At 35.0% G+C, this 16,148-nt stretch overlaps 1 protein-coding gene across 2 annotated transcripts in view; it reads left to right on the top strand.

Annotated features, from left to right (window-relative positions):
- The first annotated feature begins 273 nt into the window (after positions 1-273).
- LOC121799764 overlaps positions 274-16,148 on the top strand; it is a 36,656-nt gene continuing 20,781 nt past the window's right edge. For both annotated transcript variants that reach the window (XM_042199225.1, XM_042199226.1), the window contains exons 1-26: positions 274-507; positions 1,892-1,973; positions 2,164-2,267; positions 3,091-3,186; positions 3,307-3,354; positions 4,883-4,933; positions 6,303-6,406; positions 6,517-6,634; positions 6,927-7,028; positions 7,119-7,319; positions 7,922-8,079; positions 9,109-9,264; positions 9,922-10,014; positions 10,123-10,471; positions 10,591-10,704; positions 10,850-10,945; positions 11,641-11,708; positions 12,113-12,230; positions 12,307-12,516; positions 12,606-12,833; positions 12,906-13,015; positions 13,122-13,218; positions 14,293-14,391; positions 14,487-14,612; positions 14,754-14,822; positions 15,697-16,125. In XM_042199225.1, the coding sequence (XP_042055159.1) occupies positions 493-507; positions 1,892-1,973; positions 2,164-2,267; positions 3,091-3,186; positions 3,307-3,354; positions 4,883-4,933; positions 6,303-6,406; positions 6,517-6,634; positions 6,927-7,028; positions 7,119-7,319; positions 7,922-8,079; positions 9,109-9,264; positions 9,922-10,014; positions 10,123-10,471; positions 10,591-10,704; positions 10,850-10,945; positions 11,641-11,708; positions 12,113-12,230; positions 12,307-12,516; positions 12,606-12,833; positions 12,906-13,015; positions 13,122-13,218; positions 14,293-14,391; positions 14,487-14,612; positions 14,754-14,822; positions 15,697-16,125 (3,441 nt within the window). In that variant the 5' untranslated portion in view covers positions 274-492. The remainder of the gene's footprint in view (positions 508-1,891; positions 1,974-2,163; positions 2,268-3,090; positions 3,187-3,306; positions 3,355-4,882; positions 4,934-6,302; positions 6,407-6,516; positions 6,635-6,926; positions 7,029-7,118; positions 7,320-7,921; positions 8,080-9,108; positions 9,265-9,921; positions 10,015-10,122; positions 10,472-10,590; positions 10,705-10,849; positions 10,946-11,640; positions 11,709-12,112; positions 12,231-12,306; positions 12,517-12,605; positions 12,834-12,905; positions 13,016-13,121; positions 13,219-14,292; positions 14,392-14,486; positions 14,613-14,753; positions 14,823-15,696; positions 16,126-16,148) is intronic.

The following is a 16,148-nucleotide window of genomic DNA, read 5'->3' on the forward strand; positions in this document are numbered from 1 at the left end:
TATTAAAATAAACCTAAATCTAAACGCAAATTAGAACATTAAAAATGAAATAAACAGAACAATACTACTCCGAAATATATGACACCTTGTAAAATAAAATAAAAATTTTATATTCGGGCCGGGCAATAAACTAGGCATAACTCATAAGCACCATGAGCCCAAACAGCAATAAAATGCCGATAATGGATCCGGGTCAGATCCGACCCGTCAGCACCGCAAATGTTTCCAAAAAGGGCAAACGCTATGCTTGGAATACACAGCACCTGGAAGACCCCACAACCGTTTTCTTCATTTTTTTCACACACAACACACACTCGGGCTCCTCTCCAATTCCTCCCCGCGTTTCGCGCAATCGTCAAGGAGAATCGATTGATTACCCAAACCAGATCGAATACTCGCCCATGGCGCTTTTCCGCCGGCGATCGTCGCTTTATGCTGGAATAATCTCCTGAAAACCGTCGCCTCAACCGATCAGCAGCTTGGTATTTCACCATGTTTGAAGCACATGTGGGTTCATCCTCTCGCCATTGTTAATTTGTTTTTAATTTTATCTATTTAATTGCGTGGTAACCATTTGGAGCTGTCAACGTAACTGATTTTGATTGTTTATTGTAATTTTGTGTGTTGCTATTCTCCGTGGGAACGGAATGGAATGCATGGGAGATGGTTTTGTTGCGGTGGAATGTGTGCATGGGGATAGTGTGAAATGATTAATCGAAAATTTATGATTCAATGGCGAGTGCTTTTCTGCAATACTATTAGGTTAGAAATCTGTGGAAATTTGATTAGACGGTGGATGAAGTATTAGTGTGAACACTAATAGGTTGGAATGTGTGGAATTTGATTAGACGTTGGATGGAGTCTTAGTATGGAAAATAATAGATGTAAAATGTGCGGAAATTGGATTAGATGTTGGATGAAGTCTTAGTACGACTACTAATAGGTTGGACATGTGCGGAAATTTGATTATACATGCGATGAAGTCTTAGACCGAACACTAATAGGTTGGAAATGTGCACAAATTTGATCAGATGTTGAATGAGGTCGTAGTAACTTTTGAAAAGTTTGGTATGGTGTAAGGTGTCAATCTGAACGTGTACCACCAGATTAGGTTTCTTAGTTTGTGTAAAAGCAATAAAGTATAGTAAGAAAATTTGAAATATGTTGTGACTTGTGAGTCACCAGTTTTAAACTACTGAATGATTGTGATGTCTGCCTTGAAGGATTATAATCCTTGTCCATCTAATTATAGATTAAGAGCTTTGTAGACAGTAGCTTGATATATATTAGCAATTTGGGATTCATATTGGTTAAAATATTGATGCTTCGCTGATGTTAGTAGACAGAGGAAAGGACAATGCAAAAAGGACAATGAAGATAAAAATTGCAGTGGTTTGCTGCCCCTTCATAAGAGGAACATTAGTTCTACCTGCAGGATGAATCTAAAAACTGCTGAGGGGATCATGCTCAATATAATTGCATCGGTTTTCACTTGCTCATTTGACACATAGAACGAACAGTGCTCTTAATCATAAAATCTGATTTTTGGGGTTAAACAGGTGGAATTGTTTGAAGCTATGATGCTTTTAAGGCGGTTAATCTCTAAGGAGACAGACGAAACCAAAATCTCTTTATTTTATGTTATTTATTTTATATTTGCATTATACTTTATTTCCCATGGTAACATGATTAATGCCCTGCATTGCAAATGCACTCTCTTAGTCTTAATATTATCTGAGTGACCGTTGATTTATTGTCATCTAGCTTTCATGTTATCAGAATGACTTTCGGAGTATGCTTCTCACATTTGCGGATATTTATTCTCTGCGGTGAGTTATTTATGAAAATCTTCAAGTCATTTAGGTTTATGTCTTTTTAATACTTTTTATAGGTCTTGCATTTGCTTCGGAGATACTTGGGTGAGTATGTCCATGGGTTGTCTTCTGAGGCCTTGAGAATCAGTGTTTGGAAAGGTATGTTTTTGGTAACCAGTATAATTTATCATGTTTATCATTTAAGTTCCTTTAGCATTGTAGATATTCAGTAGCTTATTATCTTATTTCACTTCAACTGAGGCTTCAGTTTTGATAATAAAATTTGAAGAGTTGGTTTCAAGTTTGGACACAGAGGATAACGTTTAGTATGTTTTCTGCATTTTTTTAGGTGATGTGGTTCTTAAGGATTTGAAACTGAAATCAGAAGCATTAAACGCACTGAAGCTTCCGGTGACTGTCAAAGCTGGTTTTCTTGGTACTATAACCTTAAAGGTGATTTATCGTTTGCGGATAAAATTTTTGCTTGATCAAATACTATTGCTGCAAAATTTAGGACTTGTATGAACTATGAAGTATGGACCAACTATCATTAACCTCATGATAATAAATTCTTCATCATTTACTTGTCTAGGTGACTAGATGTTAATTATTTTCTGTTTAGCTGCTCCATTTGGTGAATTTGTATATATTTGGTGAATCCCCTGGCGAGGTCTGGAAGAGGATTAAGGTTGGATCCATTCCACTCTAATTAACACATATCCCTTTTTGGGATGTCCCACTCTGTTTGAGTGAAAACATTACTCTCTCTACTTTATTCTTTCTCCTATTAACACTAAACCACATTGCATAAAATCTTGTGCCAAACAAAAATGTGTCTCTTTGAGTGGGATGGAGAGCCTATTAGACTTTCGAGTAGTCATTTAGTTTGGCCTTTACATATATTTGGGATTCCCATCCCCTTTCTGTACTTGTATGTTTCTTTCTTAACAAATTAAATTTTTTTATTTCCTTTGAACTTTTGTTACTCTTCTCATTTCACACAATTTGAGAATGTTCCATTGATATTATGCAACCAGTACACAAGCTTGCGAATTCAGCCTAATTCTATTATGACTTATTCCATCTCGGGGAAAAAGAACAAGGATCTAGAAATCATGGTGCTAAGAAAAAATGTGGTGTAAATTGATCATCTTCTTGGTGACTATGATTGTCTTTACTGAAGTCTATCAGCCTTCCCTGACACATATGTTATGGCTCAAGAATTAGGATAATTTATTGGTGCCTTTTTTTTTTGGTTTTCTGTTATGATTTTAAGGTACCTTGGAAAAGTCTTGGCAAGGAGCCAGTTATTGTTCTCATAGATCAAGTGTTCATTCTTGTAAATCCCGCATCTGATGGAAGGTTTCTGAAGGTACATATTATCTCATGCCTTACCTCTTGAAAACCTAATTACATTGATGCATGATTTATGCCCAACATTTGATTTAATTTTAATTCTCTGATGCACTCCTGTTCTTTTGTTTTATCTAAGGAAGAAGATCGTGAAAGGCTATATGAGACTAAACTGCAGCAAATTGATGTGAGTAGGGCTCTTTTTCTAATTTACATTTGTCTTATCAGAATATGAGCTGACCGCTGAACCTGAACTGTTAAACAAATGAGGTATTGAACACCTTTGATAAAGCTTACTCATTAAACCTCAGAATTGGAATCTGTTGACCTTAGAGAAAAGTAGTTATGTATGTATTTACAAATTTGATTACAATTATTGGCATCTGAGCTTGGGTGCCTTATCTAATTTTCCTAATACTTCACCTTCCTATAAGTAGTTTCCATTCGGTCTTTAGCTCCTCATATTAACTTTTATGTTGTATGTGGGAATCCATTTCACGTGTTGTCCATTTAGTTACTGTTTTGAAGCTTTTGCAAGCTGCAGTTGTACTTGGTGAATCTGGTTCTGAATTTTTTTTCTTCATTTCATGTATGTTTTGTTCTGGGAATGAGCGGCTGCTTTTTTGTTGCCTTCTCTTTCCTTTACTTTTCCCTTTTCTCCATCTAACTTACCCAACCTGCCTCATATTCATAGATTGGGATATGTTAGCTAGTTATCTGCATGTCTGTGCTTCGAGTATGATTTCACATGATATATTTTCTTTTGTTACTAAGAAAGTTTCTGTCTTTTCAAAACTCAGTGCGATAGCTTAATCAGTAAACGCATATATTCTCAAGTGATCACAATCCATCGACTATCACTTTCAAAAGTCATATTGTATATTGAGAATGAGGTCTTCCATCAAATGTTTTTATTATTGCATTTATTCATTTTGACTTAAGTCCAAAAATTGGTCCCTGCACATTTGCCCGAAAAAACTTTGGTCCTACACATTAAGTGTGATATCTTTTGGTCCATATTTTACGATTCTGTCGAAAAGTTATGGTCTAACAATATTTTGACTAAATTAGTACCTTAATTGCATTTAAATTAAAAATTAAAAGGTGAATAATATACTTTCATATTTCTCTTTAATATTTGTGTTTTTTCTTCTTCTAAATTTAAGCATGGTGTTCCGTTGCTAACTTTCTTAAGTTTCTAAACTCATCAATGCAATGTATTAAAAATGTCAACACGATGGCATATAAATGACAACATAAACTTAGTTGATATTTTAAACACTGTGATGACATTGATATTTAAAATATCAACACAGTATATTAAATTAAAATGTCAATGCAAATTAGTGTAGACATTTTAATGTGATCGTGTTTACATTGTTAATACACTGCGTTGATGAGTTAACAAGTTATCAATTTAAGAAAAGTTAGCATTATAACACACCCTTTCTGAACTTATGTAATTAGAATGATAGAATTCACTTATTTTGTCAAAATGTTGTTGGCCATCAACTTTTTTGACACGAGTTAATATGGACCTATACATACTGTTTAGGACCAGAAACTATCACACTTAATGTGTGGGATCATAATGTTTTTTCGAGCACCAATTTCGAACTTTAGCCTTCATTTTTACCCTATCATTATTGAATTTCATTGTCTTTCTTGATAATTATTCTCTATGTTATTGGTGACACATTTTTTACTTGATGTAGGAAGCAGAATCAGCAACTCTTGAAGCATTATCAAGATCGAAGCCTGGAAATGTATGACTTGCACTCTGCAACTCTTTTTTCCCGGGAAGTTTAGAGAAATTTTAGTGCTCATGAAGTTTATATATTTGGTTTAACCTTACACATTTTGCTTCCGCTCTCTTCTTTCATTATTTTTTCCTCTTTCTAGGGACCAGTTTTTATCATTTTGGGGGGGAGGGGGGGGGGGGGGGGGGTTCATCCCTTGACTATCAATTTTTTATCAAGTTAGATGAAAAAGAGGTTGGCAGAATAATGCAAAGATGCTTGTTGTATATGCCTTTCTTGTTGGTGTGTGCTACGTCTATTTTTTTTGGAAACGTCGTGAACCCGTTTTCCTTCATCTTTTTCTCATGAAAGTTTCTAACTAAGCTTGGCTTGTTTTGTTTTGTATGAACCAAAACTTGTTCAGACCTATATAATTATTTCAAAGTGGTTCTTGGGAATGAGGATAGGTGCTTTGGAGAGCCATAAAGGTCATTGTTTGCTTGTCCATTTAGTTGGGTTTAGGAACTCAAGGAATTTTTAATTCTAGGAGCAATTTTGTGTTAAAGAGTGTAGGAATTGAGTTCCCTTGACTATCAATTTTTTTTATCAAGTTAGATGAAAAAGAGGTTGGCAGAATAATGCAAAGATGCTTGTTGTATATGCCTCTCTTGTTGGTGTGTGCTATGTCTATTTTTTTTTGGGAAACACGTGAAGTCGTGAACCCGTTTTCCTTCATCTTTTTCTCATGAAATTTTCTAACTAAGCTTGGCCTTGTTTTATATGAACCAAAACTTGTTCAGACCTATATAATTATTTCAAAGTGGTTCTTGGGAATGAGGATAGGTGCTTTGGAGAGCCATAAAGGTCATTGTTTACTTGTCCATTTAGTTGGGTTTAGGAACTCAAGGAATTTTTAATTATAGGAGCAATTTTGTGTTAAAGAGTGTAGGAATTGAGTTCTCTTGTAATTGCTGATTAGCTCTCTTGTAATTGCAGGCTTCACTATTAATTGTTTTAGGAGGTAGATGTCTTGTTTGTTGTATGTATTTCCTCTTTAATATAATAAATGCTTTTTTTTATGACAAAAATTCATTCCTCTAATATTTTGTTTTGCATCATTGGTTCCACGTGATTATAAATAGCACACAATATGTTGAACTGTTATGATTTGTGATGCTCTTTTGTAGAAAAAGTATATTAATGCAGGTAACAACATTATCTTGTGATGATTGATTCTATGTAGCGTGGAAAAGATATTGAATTGAAGTTCTGCTCTCATCTTCTCAATATCTTTCATGCCATCTCAGCCTTTGCATTTGGATTATAAAGCATTACATTGTTTCAGGAATTCATGTTTTTTTGCAGTTCACTCATATATTTATTTCATATTTTGCAGTCAGCTGCTGAAAATTCTTGGCTGGGTTCACTAATATCTACAATTATTGGAAACCTTAAAATCTCTATTAGCAACGTTCACATTAGATATGAGGACTCTGTGAGGTTAGCTTTTTTTATTGGAGTTAGTAACACCTTATCATCTTGCCAATATCCTTTCTGAGCTTGACATTCTGTCTGCATATATTTCGTTATTTTTCCAATTTTTCTTACAGCAACCCAGGACATCCATTCTCTTGTGGCATCACCCTTGCAAAGCTTGCTGCTTTTACAATGGATGAGCATGGCAATGAAACCTTTGACACAAGTGGTGCTTTAGATAAATTGCGCAAGGTATACTTCAACTTTTTTCTTCTATTGGTGATTTCTTTTGTATGTACTCAATTAAAGGTTAAATTCATCTGTGAAGTAGTGCATTGGAGAATGTTAGAAAATAATTTTTGAAGATTCTGAATTCAGTGAGTGCCATTCTGGAATTACTATTGCTTATAAATGCTAGCACAATACTGAAACACGGGTTCATTTTGTTCAAGACACATGAATAATAGCATGTGTTGATTGCCAGTGGCACATAATATATTGAATGTAATTGGTCTTTTTGTATTCTTGGATGGTTCCATTATAGTCATTGCAACTCGAAAGGCTTGCTGTGTACCATGATACCAATCGTGATCCCTGGAAGTTGAACAAGAGATGGGAGGATCTTAGCCCTAAGGAATGGGTTGAGGTAATCTCAAGCTAATTATGGTCTCTCATAAATCTATCCCGTTCCTCTTTCTCACATTATTTATCTTTGTTTTCTATAATGTTCTGCTAGGTTTTCCAAGATGGCATTAATGAACCTTCAAAAAGCAGGGATCCAGCATCATCTTGGGCCCAGGAACGAAACTATTTAGTTTCACCCATTAATGGAGTTCTTAAGTACCATCGTTTAGGTAACAAGGATAGAGAAGATTCAAATGTTCCATATGAAAAGGCCTCACTTGTCATTGCCGATGTCTCTTTGACATTTACAGAGGTACATATCGTGAGCTAAATCTCAACCAGTATTGTGTATGAGGTTATCGTTACCCAACAATATCTAGTCCTCAAGAAGCTGACACACACACATATGTTGTTTGTGATATTAAAGGGAATTGAGATTTGGCAAGAAAGACTTCACTATCGATTAGCATTGTTGATTGTCTCCACTATCTCTGGCTGCATGGCAAATGTTTTGTTCTTCAGTTCATCTTAATGCCAGACTTCTACTTTTTTAGATTTTATTTTTGGCCTTGCTTGCATAGTATAACTAGCGTCCTAGCACTTGTTATTCTCTTTTTGGAACAATTCAAATTTGAGTACATAATGAACAGTTCATTTCACTTTAGGTAGCTTGATTAAACACACATCAAGTACTGTTGAATTTATCACCGTGCCTAGTGGTTTGTTAGAGGTCCAAGTCTTCCTTTCATTTCATACTGTTCGACACTGGAGCATCGTCATAACGTTTTTTCTGTTTCGTTTCATTTGTGATTCCTCAGACCTTTATACTTCTATTAATTTTTCAGTTATTTTTTTTCTTGTTTCATGTAGAAAACATATGTGGTTAGCTTCAAGTATTTTTTTTTCTCATTTCAGGCTCAGTATCATGATTGGATTAAACTTATGGAGGCCATATCTGCATATAGAACACGTGTAGATATATCTCATTTGAGGCCCATGGTGCCAGTTAAAGATAGTGCGGCATTGTGGTGGCGTTATGCTGCTCATGTTGGGTTGCAGCAGAAGATGATGGGGTAAATTTGATGTTCAGATGGCCGCAAATAGCTATCTAGCAATGATATATAATACTTGAACTGAACAAAAAATGCGGTGTTTATGAGTTACCTTTTCTGGCAACATCTGGGATGGATTAATTAGAACGACTATGATATAAAGCTAGTCCAAAATTTTAGAATAAAGATTTATTGGCATCCACTTCAGAATTGTCCTAGTCCCTTTGGCTTAAATGTAATTGATGGATTTTTAAGGATCAAGAGGAATATTTTCAGGTGGAACAGAGTTAAGATGGTTTGAGTCAAAATGAATATAAGCCTATGTTTGTGATTTAGCTAGAGCTAGGAGTTGTATTGCCTAAATAGGATGATATCTATCTTTTATGGATGACTCATCTCGTGTACTGTCTTTTTCTTTGTTGATATGATTTGTTTTCTCTTTTCAGAAAAAAGGACAATATATTTTACTGTAATCAGGAATAGTCTAGAAAATCAGAATTATATCACTACCTTAGGTGTGGATGTACTTATATATACACATGAGTGCTATGAAAAAAGCTACTTTGCTCTGTGATTTGATTTTTTTGAACATATTGTAAGATTGCAATTTAGAACTGGAGAACAAATGTTTCAGTTTGGTGACTACGTAGTAATTCTGAAGGGTACACATAATACTTAATTTCATGGTATATCAATTAATAATGTTATAATCTTGTTGTAATTGGTGTACTTGTAGAAATGTGCTGATACATTGATATATGGTTGGTAAACTAGGTGTATGTGTCTCAAAGAATTAAATGGTGTGGTTGCTCATTATGCTTAGTAGTATTTCCATCAGAAAGTCCAGTAGTATCATGAGCTACTAAATTGCCAGGATTATCGTCAAGAACTTCCAGAACTCCTCTTTGGTTACTGCTATATAGCAAAATTTTTGGGCGGTGTATACCAGTTCCTGAATTCATTTGATTTAATTTTGTGGATTTCAACATTCTGTAATTTTTACTTTCATGTGATATATTATATTGTTTATATTATTTTGTGTTCTGACAGTTACCGATTTTCATGGAAGCAAATCAAGCATCTATGCCATCTTCGTAGACAATATGTGCAACTATATGCTGATTCGTTGCAAGGATCAGATATTGATACAGATGAACTAAAAGAAATTGAAAAAGACCTTGATGCCAAAGTTATTCTGTTGTGGAGGTATGTACCTGAAATATCCACATATACAAATTTTCTTTCCTGGATGAAGTATAAGTTTACAGAAGAAATTAATTTGTTCCCTGCTCTTAGAAGTCCTAACTACAGTCTATGCACATAGGAATATATGCTGATAAAGTAAAGGGTATTTTGAGATGAAAGAGAATTCAAATAAATCTCTATATTGAGAGGAACACTATCAAAAAAGACGAGAAAAACAACCTGCAAGCGAACCTTCACCAAACGTCATACGCTGATTAGGAAAGTTTCTTCCTTACAAGCAGAAAAACTGCCCACTCAACCAAGATGATTTCCATAACATCCTAAATGACTAAACTCCAGTACATGAATAACATAAAGAATTTGTGCTCTTGAAACAAAAGCTTGGTCCATCCCTTTATTCGAACACTAATAGAGATAATTAATGGACAGGTTGAGATATGCGAATGTGATCCATCGAACAAATTAACATATATAGTAGTATTATATTTGTTGCATGAGCTTTATTGTCTTTTCTTATTATTGCTTTAGGTCATTGTTTGAATACATGTTATTTCATGTAAAATGCTTAGTTGCCTCGACTGGTTTGGTTGTTAGAGCCCTGCCCTGTAATTTTGAGCCTTGATTAGAATCATTGTCTTTTTCCTGATCATTGTTTAGGTTTCTTGCCCATGCAAAGGTTGAGTCAGTAAAATCAAAGGAAGCTGCTGAACAGCTAATGCTTAAGAAAAAAGGGTGGTTTCCAGGAAGATGGTAAGTAATGTGCTGTTATAATACATGTGTATCCCATGTTAGTTTCCTGTATGAGCATATCTTATATGTTTTTCCTATATGTATATATGATGATATTTTTGCAAGCAGGCAAAGCACTTCAGTTGATGACCCTGCTAGTGAAAATTCAAGTGTATCTGGGTCAGTGGAAGAAAAATTAACTAAAGAAGAATGGGAAGCAGTCAATAAATTGCTAAGTTTTCAACCAGATGAGGATTTGGCTCAGACAGGGAAGGATGTGCGAAATATGATACACTACATGATTATTGTATCTATCAGTAAAGCAGCGGCTAGGATTGTTAACATTGATAACATTGAGATTGTTTGTGGTAGATTTGAAAATTTGAATGTGTGTACGAAGTTGAAACAAAAGAGCATACACTGTGATGTGACATTGCAATACTATGGTTTCTCTTCACCTGAAGGAACCCTTGTGCAGGTCTGTTTTCTTAATATCATTGTTATTGTTGAGTTCTTAATGTCTCTTCCACCGTTTCTTCTCGGGACTATGGTTGGTTATTCAATTTTGTTTGTGATCAATTTGGCTTATTGGAACAGAGTGTCTCCAGTGAGCGGAAGGTGAATGCTTTGCAAGCTACTTTTGTGCATGCTCCAGAAGGAGAAAATGTAGATTGGAGGCTTTCCGCAACAATATCTCCATGTCATGTCACAGTAATTCATCCTATCACGTGACTGGTCTTGTCCCCTTTTTGTTAGTTAGAGCATCTTTATATTGTGACTGGTCCTGGCCCCTACTCGTTTTTAGTAGTATTTCTGTTATATTAATGAAGTATTGTTTACTGCAAAATAATTGCAGGTGATCATAGAAAGTTTTGAACGCTTTTTACATTTTATGAAGAGGAGCACTGCTGTTAGTCCATCTGTTGCATTGGAAACCGCAACTGCCCTGCAGGTAATTTTTCTTATAATTTATTCAATCTTACCATGAGAAGCCTGGTATCTCGAGGAGGATTTCGGGCTAAGCTTATAAGGTCTTTAAAAAGATCATAGAAGATGTCTATAAACTCCTTCATAGATTCATTTATTTTTAAGATTTTAACAAACATATTGCAAGCTCTCAAAAACTAGGATGTCACAAATTACTCAACTCCCTCCGTTTTTTAAAAATAGCAACTATTTCCATTTTGGGTTGTTCCTTAAAAATAGAAACTTTAGAATCTTTCTATTTTAGGATATGGACCCATCCACTAACTCTACTTTCACTACTTTTTCTCTTCCTCTCTCTTTACTCATTTTTCTTTTCCTCTCTCTTACTTTACCAATTTTTCTCACTTACTTTACCAATTGTGCATTAAAACCCGTGCCGTTTCAAATGTTTCTAATTTTTGAATACAGAGGGAGTAACTGTTTTTTGAATATGTACAAAGGCTTATTCTGGGAAGTATTTATATTTTAAAACTCTATAATTTTGTACAATTGAATGATTTAACTGTTTAATTGCAGACAAAAAACATCTTATAAGCCCCTAAAGTAACTTAAAAATCTTTTCTATATGCTTAGCACATGCTTTCAGCTTTCTTAGTGGACTGTTTGCTTTACAATGTTTTCTGGTTAAACTAACCTTTGAGAAATTACTGCACCGGACAGTATAAAATTGAAGAAGTAACTCGGAAAGCTCAGGAACAATTTCAGATGGTTTTAGAAGAGCAGAGCAGGTCAGCTTTGCATACTTATTATCTAGACAGATTTCACTGAAGTGATGCCCTTTGGCTATGTTAGTTATGCTGTGATTTTCATTCTCTCAAACGAAGCGATTTAAGCTGATTATACTTGTTCAATTTAAAATGATTTTTGATGATGAATGTTTGCATTAGGAGAAGGGTTTTTAATGTGAAAATCAGTTTTATATTTCAATTACGAAGCACGATAGTTATTCTTTTTGCCAGACTTATGCACCCTTTTGCTATTCTTTATAGCTTTCTACATCTCCATATTGTTGTGCTAATTTGTTATGTGATTGGACTGGTGTTGTATCTCCTAAATTTACTAATGCAATCAATAATGATTGATGTTATAGTCTGTATGTTATTTTTATTCTCATTCAGTCTCATATCATCAGATTTGCTCTTGACATTGATCTTGATGCTCCCAAAGTTATCGTTCCTATAACTAGTGGATCTAATGCAATTGACAGCCATCTTCTTTTAAATTTGGGGCATTTCACATTAAAAACCAAGGTATCCCATTATTCTTGTTCCTGGATTTGCTTCTATGTCATGTTGGAATAGTAAAAGTATTTTATCTTCTGAACAGGAGGACGGCCAGCTCCATGACCACAGCGACAATCTATTTTCTCGTTTTTATATATCTGGAAGGGATATTGCAGCTTTTTTTGCAGATTGTGTTTCCAGTACTCAGCCTTTTGACTGGGGATCCCGACCTTCATTTCCTTCCTCTTCACAAGATGCTGACAAATTTTATTCTCTTATTGATAGGTGTGGAATTGCTGTCATTGTTGACCAGGTATATTTCACAAACATGCTATGTAAACATATTATCATGTTTTGCATCTTCAGATTATTTTTAGTATTCTAATCTCTACTACTGCTCAGATAAAGGTACCTAGACCCAATCATCCATCAACACGTATATCTGTTCAAATCCCAAGCCTTGGCATACACTTCTCGCCAAAACGATATTTCAGGCTCAATGAATTATTGAATTTACTCAATGGTGCAATGCATAGTGATGAGCAGCATAAAGTAGAACATCTACAAACTGGTCATGTCCCTTGGAGTCCACTAGATCTGGCAACTGAGGCGAGAATTCTTGTTTGGAGGGTATGTTGATATCTTGAGACCGTGAAATATTGTTAATCGGTAATGTGTGTTTGTGACCTTATTATTATGCAGGGAATTGGCTATTCAGTTGCTGCCTGGCAACCTTGTTATATTGTCTTATCTGGATTACACCTTTATGTGTTAGAATCTGAAAGTTCCCAAAGCTATCAACGGTGTACAAGGTCTACATTTTATTTCTCTTTCCCTTTAATTCATTGCCATGGATTGACATTCACTTTTGCGTTAATAAGATCCCTATTTTCCATGTACACCATTTGCGGACTGCAGCATGGCTGGTAAACAAGTATGTGATGTTCCTCCTACAAATGTTGGTGGTTCACTTTTTTGTATTGCTGTGAGCAGTAGAGGCATGGATATCCAAAAGGTCAGTATGCCTAAGATTTTAATAACAGTACTTGTCAGATCATCTTTTGTCACATTTTATTTTTTACTTGTGACTTATTGTACCTATCATTTTAATCTAGCATGATGAACTGATGATAGTTTTACGAGACAGTCCGGTGAAAGATTGTGGCTGAAATCATTTGGGATTTAAGTCATAGGCTGTATTCTTGCTTGTCCTTGCTTTAATAGAATAAAATATGATTTGTTAGTACAATGGGATATCCTAATGAAACTATGAAAGTAAACTTGTCAATGTTATCTTTTACAGTTTGGTTGTTAGTTTTCTTTAATATTGATATTTCTCTTATCTATTTAATGGGTAGGTTCATTTGTTAGTTTCTGAGTAGTTACTTGTTGGTTTTTATGTCCATTGCATGTCTCAATCTCATTATATCCCTCCAATTATAATTTTGTTATGCTTTTATATTCGTGTTTTACATGCAAAGATTCATGATCAGTTAGCTTTATTCTAGTTTTGTAAACTGAAGCTCTCATTATGAAATTTGTGATTGGCAGTATTTAATTTTATGTAATCAAGTAAAAAGACAATCAATGAAATCCGTGTTATTTCTATACTTGTATTTATCTGCCCGTTTAATTTGGGGTTATCGCATGTAAACATAAACTTTCATTCAATTCTAGTTCTTCACATGAACTAAAAATTCTAACTCTCTTATCAATTGTTTTAATTTTTCAAATGGTTGTCAATTTCCCCTAAATTAACAATGAGGTGGACGTCTAAAATTTCTACATGGCTTAAACGAGTAAACGACCGATGTAGTAAACGACATAGTTGGATGTCTACATCACTTTAGCTAGTTATGATGACATTAATTTGCCACTTCAGCTAGCTACGTTGGCATTAATTCGCTGGAAATCGACAACCATGTGAACGACAAGAACTATTGACATTTTGTGTATTTGGTGGCATACATTTTAGTTCATGTGCAAAACCAAAATTTGGTGAAAGTCCATGTATTTAGGCACACTTACCCTTTCTTATTACGGAACCTTTTGAGACTGCTTTATATATTTATTTTCTTATGCAAACTAGGCTCTGGAGTCTTCTGGTGCCCTGATAATAGAGTTCCCTAATGAAGAGGAAAAATCAACTTGGTTGAGAGAACTTGTGCAAAGCACCTATCGAGCATCTGTGAGATGTGAAATCATTTAACTGTTTTTTTGCAATCTTCTTTTCTCTCAGAGAAAGTGCTTGTGTTATATTCTGACTCTGTTATTTGGACGAAGGCTATTCTCGATGGCCTAAGGGACGGGCTAGTTGATTTTGCTGAATCTCGGGCCAGTAGTGATAAAGCAGCTGATCTTGTCCTCAATGGATCTGTGGTAGAAACTAAACTGTCAGTATATGGAAAGGTCAGAATTGGAATTCTGTTCCTAGATGTAGATATGAATTTTGTCATTGCTTTTCATACTTACCCCTCTACTTAGTTTTAATTGAATTCCCCTTTATTTCATGGTCTGAGAATCACCATCTTTCCCTTTCTTCCTAATTAGTTTGGAGGCGAGGAGTATGAGAGGGTACAAGAAAAACTCATTCTCGAACTTCTTGCTGGTGGAGGAAAGGTTAGTAATATTTGGTTTGCCCAATCAGGCAGAGGCAGAGCTAACTATTCTTTATATTGAAAACCATTTCCATTTTTTGTGAGCGATGTAAACTAAATTATGAGCAAGTGGAGTTCTAATTTTTAAACAACTTGTAACATTAAGTTCACATCTCCTTGGTTATCTGTGGAAATAATCAGCAGAACCTGCCCATTGTTGGCTCTTGCCTAGCCTTCTGCTTGGAGAGTATGCCTAATCAGTCACATTGCTTATCTCAAGGAATGAACTATTTCATTATTTGTAGTTTTCAACTAAAATGTTATAGCTTCTCATCATTTTTAGCCAGCTGTGGTAAATTGGTTTGTATGTGGTTCTGTGAACTGAATCACAACCGATGTTCTTCATTTTGGTCGGTTGACTAGATATTGAGCTTCTTTATTCACATACTTCGACATGCTCCTATATCTTTCAGAACCTTGTACATTCTCAATGAGAATTGTAAGTTTTAGTTGCTTTTTTTTGTTTTGCACTATCAGATGCATCTTTTTATGGTGAAATAACTGATAAGAAAAACAACAGTTGTTTTCACTAAAGCTGACTCTGAGCAGCTTTCCCTGGATGTTGAGTGTTCAGTAAACTCTAGTTGATTCAGTTCACATTTTGATGTAAGCACTTTGTTTTGTTAGACTTTCACGTATTGATATGGTATCTTTGTTGTGTATAAATTGTGCTAGTTAATACATACATTTGTTAATATTGTACTCCATATTCATTTTCATGGGACATGATGGTATTTCTTACATGTTATTGACATTGGAATATCTGATTCTCTTATATTGTACTCCGGGTAGAATGTCTTGCATGTTATTGACATTGGAATATCTGATTCTCTTAGGTGCATGTCTCAATTTGTGCAAGTGATTTGACGTTGAAAGTGAAGCTGAATTCGTTGAAGATTATGGATGAACTTCAGAGTTCTCTATATGGACATTCTCAGTATTTCGCTTGTTCAGTTAACATTCATCAGCATCCAAGTAGCAACCCTAATTTAGAACAACTGGGGAAGGACATGCTTGCAGCTGGAGTTGAGGAGGATGATATCCTCAATGATGCAGAAGACGACTTCAATGATGCACTGTCAGATTTTATGACTTCACATGACAATGTTGACACTATTGTCCATGAGATGGATTCACCTAGTTTAAACTTTGTTGCAAACGATGTTTTCTATGAGGCCTTGGGCTCTGATGATTCTGATTTTGTATCTGTCACATTCTTGAGAAGGAGCCCTGGTTCTCCTGATTATGATGGTGTAGATGCACAGGTAATATCCGAAAACACAATGTG

The sequence above is a fragment of the Salvia splendens genome, chromosome 4 (genome assembly GCF_004379255.2).
Source record: "Salvia splendens isolate huo1 chromosome 4, SspV2, whole genome shotgun sequence".
NCBI classification, from domain to species: domain Eukaryota; kingdom Viridiplantae; phylum Streptophyta; class Magnoliopsida; order Lamiales; family Lamiaceae; genus Salvia; species Salvia splendens.